General features: G+C 30.4%; 1 protein-coding gene across 1 annotated transcript; it reads right to left on the bottom strand.

Annotated features, from left to right (window-relative positions):
• Positions 1 to 320: 320 nt before the first annotated feature.
• LOC149559380 (putative UPF0481 protein At3g02645) lies at positions 321 to 1,790 on the bottom strand. The gene has a single exon (XM_089831394.1). It carries the CDS (start codon positions 1,788 to 1,790, stop codon positions 321 to 323), a length of 1,470 nt encoding a protein of 489 aa, XP_089687520.1.
• Positions 1,791 to 17,750: the final 15,960 nt, after the last annotated feature.

Here is a 17,750-nt window from a genome sequence, read left to right as displayed (position 1 = left end):
CCTTTTCTATCATTCTGCCACTGAACACATGGACCAATAAAAGATTGCCAAAAAGTTTGAATTAATATTTATAATTAATAAACATGTAACTTTAGTGATATAAAAAGTAAGGAAAAAGTAAGACAAGATAAATGGTTAGAAAGGCTGAATCTCTATTAGCTATAAAAATTCAGTTTAATAACTGTTTAAGCAACTGTCATATGCATGGCCGAAACTAAATAAGCCACTCCACTTAACTACATGCAACAGCTAGTAGGAAACCAAACAAATTACGGCTTTAAAGCAGAACTCAGAATCTAGTCACAAATGATGCCCCATCTTTAATTTGACCTTGGCCCACATTGTTTAAACGAGCAAAAGACCTGCACGACAGTCAGAAAGAGGACAAGAATCGCTCCAAAGCCTCCAACTACCATCCACAGTTTTGAACCATACGCTTCCCAGAATTCGTTCCAAAGGCTTCTCAGAACAATAGAGTGCCGCGTCTTATAGCTGCTCAAATTTTCCCTCGTTTCTATGATGGATTTGCACTGTGGCCAGGAAATTGTTATGTTGGAGACGCTCAGCAATTGGGTGACCAGTTTAGAGGGCCAAAGATTACCAATTATGACACCCTCCTTTCTCAACACATCTACTCCCTCGCTTGTTTGGCACAGCTCATGCAGGAACTGACAATAAGCAGTCATTCTTTTCTTCTTGAACCCCGGAGAACATATCTCCAAGGCAATTAAATTCCTTATATACACCTCCGAGTCCACATCCAATTTCAGCCGCACCAGAGTCAGAGTTTTACCCTCGTATTTAACGTCGTCCACAGTTTTTCCATTGGCCTCGAATCTGATTCCTTCGTTCTTCAATTCAACTTCAGATGGAAAGTTCAGCCACCATTTCTTATGTTGTTTGACATTCTCAGAACTTTTCCCGTCTGCTCGTCCAGAACATACGCAGTGACCACCTTTTGAACCTGCAAAACACGAACAATAATATTGAATGTTAATTTTCACTAATTGCTTTTCAGTACTTTCGGTTGGCAGGGCCCCAAGGCAGGAGTCGTGATAGATGTCCAAAATGTGGTTCCGTTTCTTTGATGCGTCCTCTGCACAGAACTCGAAAAGCCGATAGCAGATTCTCTCGAACATTTTCCTCAGCAATCTGTCAAGTTTCTCTTGGGCGCTCTCTTGGGAATTAGCATTCATCTCCATAGGAAGAACATCTTCCAAGACAAACAACGGTATTTGATTGTCCAACTTGATCAAGTCCTTCATGATCTCCGCTTTAATCCAAGCATTCTCGGATACGGGCCCGAAGATTGGATGATGCTCTGGCAGAAACAAAAACTCATCTTGGAAGGATTCATCGTCTTCCAATCTGAAGAGGTGATTTCTGAAAAACTCGAGAATGAAACAAGCATCCTGAGCCAACATCAAATGGAGCACGTCACCCTTGAATGATGTTTCTCTATAGTAGCACCGCTTTATATCCTCTTCCCTCCTCCTGATTCTCTCAATCACTTGTTCGAATTCAACGTCAGATTTCTTGGTTCCATACTGAATTCTAAAAACCTCTCCACATGCTGCATCGCCTTTGAATGTTTCCATTCCCATGAGCCACTCTTTCCCGAAATGGTTAGGGCCGATAGAAACAATCTGAGGCACATAGGAATGGTCATTTTCTTTCAGCAAGGCCATGGATGTCCTGAATATGCATGGAGGCTTCTCATAGGACTTATTCTTCTGAGCCAGATACTCTTTGGCTTCTCTCATCCATTTATTCTCATCAAACTTCGACATTCTTTACAAGCTCATGAGATTATCTCACGGGAGAAGGAACATATCATGAAGTCAGAAATATATAATAATTACATGACCAGATTAAATTGTCCTTCAACTCTTCTATCCATTTTTCCTAGGGAGGGCATGTTCGAAGAGTCCAACAAAATATAAATTGAATCTATGGAACATGGGTAAATGCATATAACAGGTTAATATGAAAAATGCAATGGACTTCAATGAACTGACATTTCAACGCTTCTCCCGCATTTAGACTTTTGTTATGTGAAAGAGCACATTAGGTATCCATCAATTCTCCCATGACCATTCGTCCTGTCATTTATAAAAAGGAATATACGAGGTACAATTTAATAAATACAATTAGAAGAAAATGAATAGGAGAGGATTGACTCTGTGAAATTGAATTGCACTTTAAAACAAATATTAGCCGTCATTCACATGGTATTCACTTGGATCGATAATATACATATTTTTTAAAGAAAAGTATTTCGGTTGGGTATCTAAGATCTATTTTAAATTATTAGTAAATATTCATATGAAAACGTGGTTGGGAGAAAGTCAAATATATTCAGTACTACTGAAAATAAACAAATAGATTATGGTCTGCTAAGAGTTATTAGTCAAAGGAGGAAGGATGTCCGATCATCCCATTTATGTGAAGTCCAAGGCATCATTGTGACCAATCTAGAATCATTATCATCATTGGTTTTTTTCTCCATTAATCAAAAATTTTATAGCGTTATACTAATGTTCTTATAATGGATTTCTACTTCATCAAATATAAATAATATTGTTATTACTATTTATACATATTTTGTACTTTACATATGACTAGCACAATTAAATATTATCATAATCAAACTATTGTGTATATTCTATCTATTGATTTCTAGAATAACAAAAATGAAGATATACAAGATCATTGCTCACAATGAAGATATTATTGTTCATATTAATAAAATTTGGTACTGTTCTTTTGATAATAAAGCTTGGAATAAGTAGTTGAATACTAATTGGAAAAGTCTTGTTGAGCCAAAAATTCAATGTTTTAAATGGATGATGTTAACTGAGAGACTTCAAATTAAAAGAGATGTTCAACATTCTGATTTATGTGATATTTGCAAGTTGCCTGATACGGGTAGACATATTTTGTTTGATTGCCTTTTTGCTAAAGAAATATGGAAACTTTTTGGTATTTATTAACCTATTAATGCGAATATCGTTGAAATTGTTACTGGTCACATTAATGGTCTTAGTAAGGATGCTAATTTTTTCTGGAACATGTTGTCTTCTAACATTCTTTCGCAAATCTGGAAATGTAAGAATGAGGAGAAGTACCAAGGTAAGCCAAGGGTTCTTACTGAATTTTTTCAAAAGCTCACATATTTTAAATTCTTCTTGCAGGTTCAAACTACCATGATAATTGAAAAGGATAAATTAAGAAGGTTTCTTAAAGATGGGCAAGCTACTATCTTCTTTTACGAGCTGAAGTATGGCTATCAGTGGCGTAGGACTCTTGATAATTTGTGGGTGTTTGAGCACACATGCTAGAAGCTGAACTAAGTGACTAGGAGGAACCATAATGCCAGAAAGGAGGAGATCTTTATGTTATCCCAGATCCAGGAGTGGAAGAGTATTGTTTCGATGGAAGGCCCACTCAGTTGGACCGCATGGGTGGATGCTTACTGTGATATTCTACACTAGATCTTTGCTGTTCGGTTCTTGTTGTATATGATTCATCCTAGTTGTATCATTGCTACTTTGGACTTGGTTTGAGGCTTTGCCTCTTTTATGATCCTCTGTGATCTATGTATTCCTTTTCTGATCTCTCTATAGCTAATAGAAATAAATAACAAAAATGTAAACACACTTCTAGTCATGGCTATTATATTATCTCTATCTATTTCCATTTCTATATATGTTATATGCTAATTAGTTTGATGATACACCTATTTGAAAAATATTCCTTCCCTTAACTATAACTTACATACGAATCTATTCATGATGTAATAACCTTTGTTAGGTTTTCATATAAAAATTTGTCATCAAAGGCAAATAAGTTTATTTCCAAATAGATTGGTGGTGTGAACTAGAACCCTAATTTTCAGCATCTTTTAGCAGCTAAAAAAATGAATTTATTAATTAGGAAAATATATCAATTCTTATTCCTAATAATATTTAAAAATTATAATCATAAACTTCATCTATTTCTACACATTTAATTAGCTTACTTGATTTTTAGATTCGAAATAATACTACCATTTTTATGTCATTGAAGGCGAATAATTAGACTTTTGTTAGCCTTGTCCTTTGTAAAAGGGTCACACAGGTTTGTGCTTTTACCCTAAAAATATAATCAATGCAATGATTATATATTTTAAATATTATCCACACTTGTTGCACGACACTCCAAATGTGTGCAAGATGACTTCCTATTCCTAATGTGTAGGAAGTGATATCAATATTATGTCTAATGCTTGCACATGATTGAAAGATTAAATCTCATCACTTTGGCTTCGAAATCTACAAACTAAAAAAATGATGCACTCATATTCTATTGAAAGGGATTACTTAGATTCTTTATATGATTTATTTCTATATTCATATTCATAACAAGTGATGAGATCAAAATACATGTCTGTGAGCTCTATTTTTTATAATCTCCATCATGCTAGAGAAAGTTTAAAGTACTTAAAGGTACGATTTCGTACAAAAACTAATAAGGCACGAATCAAGACAATATTTTAGGAGAAATCCATTTAAAGATGAAAGTAGGTCTTCTTGACACAACTAGAAAAACTACTCAAAGGAAACACTTAAGATACTCCTCTTGGTTCAATACTTGTTGACCTTATCAGGTCCTGAGACACTCCTAATTTTCACAATTTATAACTTCATATTTTTTGCAATGCATCACCATCGATAGAAAATTTCAAATTATATTAAAAAAAAAAGTTTAAAAATATCTAGCAATCATTGCAAATTATTCTATTTGTCAATTTTTGTCTCAATGCCATATTTTTAATATCTATATGAAATGAATAAAAAATGATCAATGAACATAAGACATAACCTAAATTTCTAACTAATTATAGGAATTATCAGTTAAAATAGTCTTTGACTATACATTTGTCCACTTTTGTCTAATTGAATAATAATGATGAGGTTTGATTTTAGAACATCATCTATTTGGTGGAGTAGTAAAGTTCAATATCAACAAAGTCCTTCAAACTATTTTCTCTTTGAGAAAAGCTTATTTTCTATTTAATTCACAGATATAATTATTTGTGTATTTATAGCACTTAAATTCTCTTGACCATATTTATGGCAATATATTATGGTCAATTTTAGCCTACATAATATGTTTTAAGGATTATATATATATTTTTAAAAAATAGTTGAAATGGACATTTTATAAAGCTATGCACTACTCAACTAGGCATTTCTCTCATGGATTGGTGGCAGATCTCTATTTATCAATGTGATTTATTTTCAAAAAATTACAATTTATTTTTTTAATTGTTTAGCTGGTGTAAAAGTGTTTCAATACTAGTTCACTCCCCTCTTAGTATTGCCCATTCCTAGAAGTTGAATAATAGAAAATAATAAATATATATAGAGTAAAAGAGATAAGTTTTTCAAAACAACAAATTAATATGCTTCAAAATCATATAGGTAATTTGACTAGCCAATAGAATAAGAACATGATTTATATAGACAAAGTTTAAAGTCCAAAGAAAATTTTAAAATAAAAAATTGAAAACCCTTCTTTTAAATATATACTATTTCACTATTGTTGTTTCCATTATCATCTATTTGGGCATAATATTAGCTCTTGCAGGCATGTGATACCTAAAATACCTACTTTTGGTCACAAAGAAGCTTTTTTGACCTGGAATAATATTGTGTCAAAAATACTTTGCCAATGGACATGCTTTAGGTTAGTGTAAGTCAAGTCATGGTGTCACTAAACTATGGAAGCCAAAACTTGTGTCTAGCATAGCTCGAAATCATCGTTGTTTCAAATTGCTTCATTCACAAAAAAGATGCAACATGGTTATTAGATAGTGGTTGCTTGCATCATGCATAATTAGAAAAAAAATGAAAGTTTTAGGTTTTACATGATGTTGATGATGGTTTTGTGAGATTCAATAATACTTTACATATTAGATACTATATCATGATATATTATATAGTATATAATATATTTAATAGATATTATAATGTATAAATAATATATACATTATTTAGTAGAACAAAATATGTATAATATGATATCACAGATATTGTTAAATATATTATATTTTATATATTCTATTTCATAATCTAATAGAGGATATATATTAACAAATATTATTTATTTTAATATATTTATATGTTAATTTGACACTAGCGGAATTATCCACAAAATTTATGCATTCCACTACCACTATCCTTTATTTTCTGCAAGTAACATGACTGGTGGTATTGATAGTTCTGTTTTGGAACTTCTTCCTCTTTTTTTATGTATAACACTGGTATGAGTTAGATGATTATGAGGTAACCTCCAGCTGATCTTTGAACCTTTTTGTACTCCAGGGTCATCCCTTCATCCTTTTGGCTACTAGCTAATACTTTAAAAACATATATTATTTATTTATTATACTATTTACATAAATTTGTTAAATGAATATTTTTATTATTAACTATAAAATACAAAATATAATCATAAATAAAATATAAAAAAATAAAAAAATATTCGTGAACAATTCTAATTCAAAAAATATAAAAAATATTATTCAACATATCAAAAATTCAACTTAAAAAAATGTCATTTTTGAAATTAAATTGTAACAAAAAATGGGGGTTGGCACATAAAACAAAATGATATAGAATAGATACATGTTAGATAAAGACATATTAACCCACCACCCTTCTTAATTTCAAAAATCCTCACATCAAAGTGTCCCAAAATCTAACCATCACTAAGAAACTACGAGTAGTCATAAAAATAATATATACACAACCAATATTAATAGTATGTCCATTAAAGCACCGTGAAAAAAAACCACATGGGTTGAGTGCCAAATTAAGAAACATAACAAAAAACTAAAGCAAGAAGGAGACCTATGTCTCCTTATTCTTGTCAATTCCCTCTGGTTTGTCTAACAATAGTCGCAACCAATCATCCACTAGGAAACTCTAAAGAGAACTTATGGTTTTCACCCCTATTGCAACAATAAGGTCTTCTTTCTCAACATGTTGAAGGTGAAGAGTCGAAATCGTGAAGTGCATAACCCTGACTGGTAACTTGGCCACATTACCTAATCTTCATTCACTAATATCTTTCCTCTCCTCTAGTTTCTTGAAACTCCCCCTCTTAATAGCCACAAAATCCTCACCATGTTTCTAGTTAGCGTCTTTAGGGGTCCCCTGAGGTTCCTTATCCTGGATCTATTTTCCTTTTCCATGCTGATGATGAGGAGAGGTTAGAAATTATTTTTAAAAAATGTTGACAAACATCCATATATTTTATACTCTCCAAATCTAGTATCTTATAATTATTAGATACCCACTTTTTTTCGTATACTCGATTTAGTTTGAATACCTCACAAGGATAAGAATTTTCTTTGAGTTTTGGCTTTGGGAGACAACAGGCACACGATTAACCCCAAATTGTTTTTTTCCTTATTTTTTATTTTCCAAACTTTGGCTAAGTAGCTAATGACCTTTTTAACCTGGTAATGAAACAAAAAAGGGTTCCTTATGGAGATAATCAACTTTCCATTGATATAATTTTTGTCAAATTCAAGTTCAAGAAGTAATTATTACTTATTTTCTAATTGAGTTACCTTTGAAGTCATGATTGATAAATTGATCAAAAAATAGTAGTAACTTTCAAATGATATAACCTTTTTGCAATACAAAATATGTGTTACATTCTATGTTTCACATACTATAAGAAAATAAAAATTCAATTTTATAAAGTTCATGAAAAGTTAAGGTGGCCAGACACAAGATTTATTTTTATTATGAAAAAATTTTATTAAATTTTTTTTTTAAATTACTTGGGAAAAACTATATAAAAAAACGTGTCATATCTAGGCAAGGATCTACTATGTATATCTAAATATTGTTAAAAAAATCATGATTTGATTATGATTAATATGGCTAGACATACACATTTTTTTAATCCCTTTCTTAAAATTTTTGTATTGCTACATTCAAATACATTTTTCACTACTTAGATTAATTTAATTTTTTAGAAAAAAGACTAGTTATTTAGAAACTACATTCATTTTCTTACATATTCTATTCTTTAAATATTTTGCCGTAAGGTTGATAATGTGTTCAACTTTTTATTTCAAGTTGACTAACATCAATTTTCTTTTTTTCATTGCCACTTATGACCATAGCTTGGTATCATGATCCTTCACATACCCAAAAAACAATTGAAAAAAAACTATATATTCTAACAAAAAACATTGCTCTAACTTAGAAAGTTAGCTAACAGAAATATTTGCAACAAACAATTTTGAAAATCATTCTACACATAATAATGGTGTGATAATTCTATACTTTTAAATAAGTATTTAATTCTATCTTTAAAAATTATTATACATGACATCATAAATGATAATTGTGAAATGTGTTGATTGTCATATACATTTACATATATGGAATTTATAGTAAATATTCTCCCAAATTGATAGTTTAGTTCATCTTCCAATTATTTATGCGTAGATGTTATAATTGTTTTTAAGTGAAGAGCTAGCATAAAATGGTGATTTTAGTGATTTTACTCAAGGTTATCTGATAACTAATATTTAATATTTTGACAAATTAATAATATTTAAAAGATTTTGATTGGGCAATTGTACCATCCTAATACTATTTCTTTTATAAGAGAAGTAGTTGTACATTGTAATAATTCAATCTTATCAATTGAAGCATTTATTCAATCATTTTGACCGCATTTTTATAGAAGGTCCTAGTAGCCCATTCTTGATTTATTTATTTCTTTAATTAGAACAACATCACTTGTTGTAGGTTCATCATGTTAACTTACAAGATTCTTTTTGGTTTAAAATGTACAAACTTATATTCTTTGTTCTAACTGATTTTTAATTAAAACTTCCCTATTGTGATTGGCTAGATTTAAAGAAAGAATCTACAACACAGTAGTAAATTGTGAACCTCTTATACAGTAAGTCTTGAATTTGGACAATTTGAATTAGAAGAACAGAACCAAAAGAGGAAAAAAATAAAAAAATAAAATCATAAATCAATCAGCTGAATCAAGTTCACTGCTCCATTTGAATTAGCAATTTACTCTCAAAGAAGATTTTTCTTTATAGAAAGGCAACCGGAATTACATACTGCAATGTTTTCAATTGCGACAAAAGAAAATACTTGCGTTGAAACATGTTTAACACTTTATTGGGAAGTTCCCCTTAGCGGTGCACACAAGCACCCACACACACGCAAGAACAGTGAAAGCCACGTATAACCCGGTGAGGAGTGCTGCAGGAGACACTTTGTTTTCCTGGAAAAGATACATCATAGTAAATCTCTTATCATGCAACAGAAACAATGAACACGGTTGACATATAAGAAAAGTATAAATTGAGGAAAATTGAGGCAAGATTGAATTACTCATAAAATCAAAGAGCTTTCTTCACCATAGAGAAAGATGTAATTGACAAGAAAGAAGCTTGTTTGCTTGAAATGCTAGGGGATGAAAATATGGGCTGTATATATAGACTATCAGAGAGTTAATACGTATTTGTAGGGCATGGAAATTACTAGTCAACTGTCCAAAAAAAACTGAAACAATAGTGAATTTTATATTGGACTTGTACATTAACTTAAAAAATATAATAACATTAAAGAATTATTAAGTAGTAGGTGGAAAAAAACTCTATAAAAAAGGTTTAATAGTTTAGTTAAAGAGAAACTCTCACAGCCACCAACTCACCATCATGTTGAATAGGCTGACCACCATTTATTGATGCATGTGTAGCTATACTACTCTAGCTGAGCTAGTGAGAAAACATTAAACTAGATTGGATTTTGTATTCAAACAATAAGTTTATAATAAAATGAAATTAAGGTTAAATAATTATTAAGTAGTTGAAATTTTTTAAATATAATTTCATTTTATTTTCATAATGGTTGATCTAGTGAGAAAATACTAAAATATTGTGAATTTGGTATTTATATGAAAGACTATCAAAATATTTTAGTTATAGGGAATCTTGAAAAGTCAAAAATTCAACTTTAGTATTGCATGTTCTCACCAACATAAATCTATAGGTACAAACTTAAACAGTTGTATGTTAAAGTTTAAATCTAGAACCAACTTTACTCTTTCACAACTAGTTGAAATTTGCTAATCTAGATGTAAAATGTATTATGTAATGGAATGTTATATAATACTACAAAACCTAATCTCAATTTAATCCTAATATCTATTAAAGAAGTGACACTCATGGCATTTAGTTACATAATATTTTGGTAGATTAATGTATAACATGAAGTGTTTAAAAGTAGAATACCATAGAAACTTAATGAGAAAAAAGTTGACCCTTCATCAAAATACAAAATTTTCACTTATTTCCTAGAAAACAAAAGAAGTAATGAGCACGTTTCTCAAGTTCGTTGGAGTAAAATAAAAAGGAAAGGACCAAAAATAAATAAGGGAAAAATGATAATGAAAGGAGAAGGGGATTAACAATTAATGAATGAGAAATAAGAATATCATGTACCACATTTGATGTACTTAATTACTAGAGATATATATACTTGACATAACTAAAATGTTCATGCTAGACTTTACACTAAGAATCTACTGGGTAGTATAATAAACTCTCGGATGAATCAAATTAGTGACATATGAGACACTTAGGAGTTTGTGCAACCTTGTGATTTTTCATGTTGACAACACAGGAGTATGCACCTTTATTTGAGCACATAGTGTCTACAACACTATTTTGCGTGTTCCACTCTTCTAGGCTTATCCTCTCATCACCGCACTTACTTTCATGCTTAATGGAGGATAAGCCATATCTGGTGGACATGTGCTTGGTTGTTTGACACTTCATGGTGCTAACTTCTATGGATTCTAGAAGTTCTCCTGTAGCCTTTATAATCAAGCACTCCTAGTGTATTAGGATCACATTCTGAATAGAGCAATGTATTCGGACATACTCTGATTAATTGATCATATCCTTCTTTGGTCTACTGTGTGCTTGTGTTTGAGTTCTTAGTTCTTGGGTGAATTTTTCCCTTAAGTAAATTCTTACATAATTTTGCCCTTAAGCAAATTCTTACATGGTATCAGAGCTTGGAGACTTTCTCATCACATTCTGAACAGAGCAATGTATTCGGACATACTCTGATTAATTGATCATATCCTTCTTTGGTCTACTGTGTGCTTGTGTTTGAGTTCTTAGTTCTTTGGTGAATTTTGCCCTTAAGAAAATTCTTACAAGATTATTTTTCACCATATCATGTGTGTTGATGATCTTCATATTGTAAAGATAGTTATCTCATTTTTTTATAATTAACCATGAGTTTAGATGATTTGTGTCACTAATTTGATTCATCCAAGAGTTTATTATACTACCTAGTAGATTCTTAGTGTAAAGTCTGGCATGAACATTTTAGTTATGTCAAGTATATATATCTCTAATAATTAAGTACATCAAATGTGGTACATGATATTCTTATTTCTCATTCATTAATTGGTAATCCCCTTCTCCTTTCATTATCATTTTTCCCTTATTTATTTTTGGTACTTTCCTTTTTATTTTACTCCAACGAACTTGAGAAACATGCTCATTACTTCTTTTGTTTTCTAGGAAATAAGTGAAAATTTTGTATTTTGATGAAGTGTCAACTTTTTTCTCATTAAGTTTCTATGGTATTCTACTTTTAAATACTTCATGTTATACATTAATCTACCAAAATATTATGTAACTACATGCCATGAGTGTCACTTCTTTAATAGATATTAGGATTAAATTGAGATTACGTTTTCTAGTATTATATAACATTCCATTACATAATACATTTTACATCTAGATTAGCAAATTTCAACTAGTTGTGAAAGAGTAAAGTTGGTTCTAGATTTAAACTTTAACATACAACTGTTTAAGTTTGTAGCTATAGATTTATGTTGGTGAGAACATGCAATATTAAAGTTGAATTTTTGACTTTTCAAGATTCCCTATAACTAAAATATTTTGATAGTCTTTCAATCTTGCTTCAATTTTCCTCAATTTATACTTTTCTTATATGTCAACCGTGTTCATTGTTTCTGTTGCATGATAAGAGATTTACTATGATGTATCTTTTCCAAGAAAACAAAGTGTCTCTTGCAGCACTCCTCACCGGGTTATACATGGCTTTCACTGTTCTTGCGTGTGTGTGGGTGCTTGTGTGCACCGCTAAGGGGAACTTCCCAATAAAGTGTTAAACATGTTTCAACGCAAGTATTTTCTTTTGTCGCAATTGAAAACATTGCAGTATGTAATTCCGGTTGCCTTTCTATAAAGAAAAATCTACTTTGAGAGTAAATCGCTAATTCAAATGGAGCAGTGAACTTGATTCAGCTGACTGATTTATGATTTTATTTTTTTATTTTTTTCCTCTTTTGGTTCTGTTCTTCTAATTCAAATTGTCCAAATTCAAGACTTACTGTATAAGAGGTTCAAAATTTACTACTGTGTTGTAGATTCTTTCTTTAAATCTAACCAATCACAATACGGAAGTTTTAATTAAAAATCAGTTAGAACAAAGAATATAAGTTTGTACTTTTTAAACCAAAAAGAATCTTGTAAGTTAACATGATGAACCTACAACAAGTGATGTTGTTCTAATTAAAGAAATAAATAAATCAAGAATGGGCTACTAGGACCTTCTATAAAAATGCGGTCAAAATGATTGAATAAATGCTTCAATTGATAAGATTGAATTATTACAATGTACAACTAATTCTCTTATAAAAGAAATAGTATTAGGAAGTGTATGGTTCAAAACCGCGGATGGTCATTGGAGGCTTCGTAGCGATTCTTGTCCTCTGTCTGACTATCATAAAGGTCTTTTGCCCATTTAAACAATGTGGGCCATGATCAAATTAAAGATGGGGCATCATTTGTGACTTGCTTTTGAGTTCTCCTACTAGCTAGTTAAGTCCACATGCTTTCTTTAGTGACATCAATCTTCAACAGCTGTTTCAAAGTAACTATATATTAAATTAACATTTTTATTCGATCTATTGATAGTGAACAAAATTTATTAAAATGGAGCATGTCACATACTTTACATTGTCGGCTGGATTCATCAGTGATTTTGGAGGAAAATCTATAGGAACAATTAACAAAACCTAGCTTTTCATAAATCCAAATCTTCTGGAGGCGCATCAATTGAGATCATGGTTTGATACTGAAGGGAAAGGTCTTGTTTCCCCTTCTATCACAAAGAAAATCTCATCTTTTGGAAAAGATAAAATGTTAAAAGCTATGGCACAAGTTGATGATTAGGGACTTGGTAGATCTAATGCATCTTGTTGGGGTGTGGTTAAAGCTACCATAAGTTTTATAAAACTTGATAATTTTTATTATACACCTTGCCCCTAAAAATTTAAAGATAGGCAATGCAAAAAGAAGGTGAAAAATGATGGAAATGGTAATTGGTATTGTCAAAGATGCGATAAGAGTTTTTCTAAATGTGATTACATATACATGCTTCAATGTATAGTGCAAGATCACATACCTTTCATTGGGGTTACTATTGTTGGGAAAGTAGTAGAAAATATTATGGGTGTCATAGCAAAGGCATTCAAATTATTGTAAGGATGAAGAACAAGATGATGTCAAACTAAGAGAAATTATATGGAAGGTCATTTTAAATAAATTCATATTTGAAGTTAACATGAAAGAAGAGACTTACCATAATGAATAGAGGGTTAAGTGCACTGTCCTAAAAGTAGAAAAGTTTGAATATGCATTTGAAAATAAAGTATTATTAGATTCAATTATTGAGTTTTGGGTTCTACTCTATTTATTTTCCTCTATGCATTTTCTTCCAACTGAAATAGTTTCAACTATTTCAAATAAAATACTTGGATATGTGCAAGTTAGCACATCCAAACTTTGAGTAATGGAGCCTTCATATCATACAAAAATGTTGGAGCTTATGCATTTGATGTATATGGTAGATATAAATTTGTGAATAAAAAATTTAAGTAATTGTATTTTTGGTTTATTTACAACCTTCATACATTTTTGATACATAATTTGAAGATTTATTTATATTTGTGAGCTGTATATATCTTGAAATTAAATATCTCTCACCTTAACTTACAAAAATAAATAAATAAAGATTTTACGTATGCTAGTCCACAATAAGTTGTAGTATAGTGAAGGCTATCAAATGGTAATGTCCCAAATTGAGATTTATTACTATGCTAACATGAAATTTTGTGTGGCCTATGCTATTATTATTTACCAAAATGTTTCTCAGCCATTATCTCTATTCCCTTGTTTATGGATCTGCTCATGGCATGTAATTATTGCATCGATTACATGAAAAAATTAAAAATTCATTTGACCTTTATCAATCATATTTTACATTTTTTTAAGACTTAAAGTTTACTAAAATTTGATAAATGTTATTTATTTATATTCTTATTAGTGCACACTAAAAATGGTAATGGGAAAAATAATCGTTAAACAAAATTAATCCTGATTTTTTTGTGGCTTCTAAAAATCTCTCTCTCATCTCAATTTTATTTGTAGTTATGATAATATTTTTATTTTGTTGGAAATCCAAAATAGAAGGGTTAGAATCCAAGGGATTTAAGAAGATTTGTGAACTAGAGATGGATAAAGGCTTTTGAACTAAAGAAAAAAGAGATGAAGGAGATTTTATATGTTGTAACAAAATAAGGTGTAGTATTTGGGAGATTGATTTTGTATCCAACTTGTTGATGAGAATGTCATATTTTTGTGAATAAATATTTTAAAAAAATCTACGTAAGATAACCTAAGATTGAAAAAATATAGAACTATTTGTTATGTGGTAGATTGAGTTAATTTTTGGATACAATAAATTTTCATGTATAATTTTTTTTCTCACAAGTGCAAGAGAAATGGAGGTGGAGTCATATGGATTTTAATTATTTAAGTGATTGATATATCTATGTATCAATCATGAGAAGAATTTTTTTTATGTGTATGTATGTATGGTGGGTTGCTTGGACAAGTAAGTGTTGAATCATATTTAGACAAGGTCAAGGAACCCTAAATCATCAATGTTTCGTGTGGCTAAGTCTCAAAATGTAGTCATTTTTTCCATTGATGGTAACTATCATTAATCTTGTGACTGTGGTAACAAGTGAAGTGGGGATAAAAATCTTCTAAAATTCAACTATTTTCAGTATTCATTTCATGCATGTAATTGTGGAAATGCTTTCATGGTGTTGGGATCCCAAATAAGTGAAAATAGAAATCATACTATTGTTTTTTGCACCTTGTATCCAACACTCTTAACAAAGTAATTTAATTTTTTTTATAATTCGATTCAAGTGGGAGAATGTTGGAATCTAAAGTCATCATTTTCTCATCTAGTTGTGCTTGATTCATCAAAATGTCTTGGGTTATCACTAATTCTCATGTAGTAACTTTGTATGAGTTGACTTACTATAAATAGTAAGTTGTTTAGGTATCTTGCCTAAAGGAGTAATTTAAACAAGTGTCTAACATGTACTTCTATGAATCATACTTACTAAATTTAGTAAGTGGCATATATTTCAAACTTTGGAACTTCATTCTTATCTACAACACAAAGTCATTATTGTTCATACATTTGAATAGTTTTTCAATTCTAAAATTCTTGAGTAATAAGAGTTTATAGATTGGCTTGCAGTCATTTACTAGTGTATAATTTTTGTAGGTTTTTCCATGTAAATATTATTTCATGTGAGTTTTCTCAATTTTACAATTTTCTATAGTATATAATTTTTCATTTCAAACACAAGACCCAAGGAGGGGATACAAAAATGGATCCCTAGCAGAGACACACTGTATCACTATTTACTATGTCCCAAAATCTCTAGGATTCCCTTGGAGTCCCAAAATAGGTAATGACTTTGGAAAATCAGAGACAAAATCCACATTTTGATTCAAGAAAGATATTCTCATTGTTTGAATAAAGGGAAGGATGAACCCAAGTGGATAGGTTCTACCTTGATAATTATACCATAAAAGAGGAGCACAACGAAGGATCTATTAGGTTCTACCCCAAGTTTTTCTAAAATAAATAAAGTAAGATGAGAAGAAAGAGGGAAGTACAAATTAAATTAAAACCTAGCATTAAATCAAGCTAAATAGGGGTTAAAACATCATTAAATTGAAGCTATTCCAATTTAATATGTTACACTATGTAACCAATATTAGATGATTTTTTAATAATTTTATAATTCTAGAGTTTAGTTACACCCTTTATGAATACAACACATTTTCTTTCTATGAGGTTGTATCTATAAAAGAAAACTCAAGTGTAGCTTCTTATGTTTTACTAACTAGTCATTCTAACTAATGGTTCATGACCATCTCTTTCTTAGCATTTGTGATGTTGTAGTGGATGCTCATAGATTAGAGACTTGTACTACATTCCCATAGTTGTGAAAATATAATATCTTTGATTTGTAATATTTTCCATTATTGAATGGTATGTGTGGTAGCAAGCTCATATGAAGTTATTGTAGATATGTCAAGTGTTTCATAAATAATCATATAGGACTATGAATATATTGTAAAGAATTCATGTGTTGAATAATGAACAAGTGATGGATGTTTTTGGACATTATGTTTCTCCATCCTGGGGGTTTTTCTAGTGTATATCTTGTGTTATTTTTTGTGTTACATTTTTTGTTCTTTTACAGATGAAATTTGAATGAGTTTTTGCATATATTTCTCCTCTAGGTTATGTGGAAATTGTCATTGTAGAGCTAGCATAATTCATCTTAAGAATAGCATTACCTTGAATACAAATAGGAATTATAAACTATAGAGCCTATGATTCCAAGATGTTTTGTCTTATCCACTTGAGTCTCTTTTCTATAATAGTAATTATCAATTTGTAGTCAATAACTCTTCACCAGTTTTAATTTTGAGGCTAGATTGTGTGTGTGTGTGTGTGTGTGTGTGTGTGTGTGGGTGCGCGCGCGCGTGCATGTGTGGGTGCATATATGTATCTCTAGGAATTCTCTTTGTGACCACTATATCTTTAAAAAATCTACATATATACTAGTTTATTTGTTTGTAGAGATTATTTTTCACCATATCATGTGTGTTGATGATCTTCATATTGTAAAGATAGTTATCTCATTTTTTTATAATTAACCATGAGTTTAGATGATTTGTGTCACTAATTTGATTCATACGAGAGTTTATTATACTACCCAGTAGATTCTTAGTGTAAAGTCTGGCATGAATATTTTAGTTATGTCAAGTATATATATCTCTAGTAATTAAGTACATCAAATGTGGTACATGATATTCTTATTTCTCATTCATTAATTGTTAATCCCCTTCTCCTTTCATTATCATTTTCCCCTTATTTATTTTCGGTCCTTTCCTTTTTATTTTACTCCAACGAACTTGAGAAACGTGCTCATTACTTCTTTTGTTTTCTAGGAAATAAGTGAAAATTTTGTATTTTGATGAAGGGTCAACTTTTTTCTCATTAAGTTTCTATGGTATTCTACTTTTAAATACTTCATGTTATACATTAATCTACCAAAATATTATGTAACTACATGCCATGAGTGTCACTTCTTTAATAGATATTAGGATTAAATTGAGATTAGGTTTTGTAATATTATATAACATTCCATTACATAATACATTTTACATCTAGATTAGCAAATTTCAACTAGTTGTGAAAGAGTAAAGTTGGTTCTAGATTTAAACT

This window comes from Cupressus sempervirens, chromosome 5, assembly GCF_028749045.1.
Source record: "Cupressus sempervirens isolate cs-2001-9-10 chromosome 5, ASM2874904v1, whole genome shotgun sequence".
NCBI classification, from domain to species: Eukaryota; Viridiplantae; Streptophyta; class Pinopsida; order Cupressales; family Cupressaceae; genus Cupressus; species Cupressus sempervirens.
Note: the sequence above shows the minus strand (reverse complement) of the source record. Positions and strands in the feature narration are given on the sequence as shown.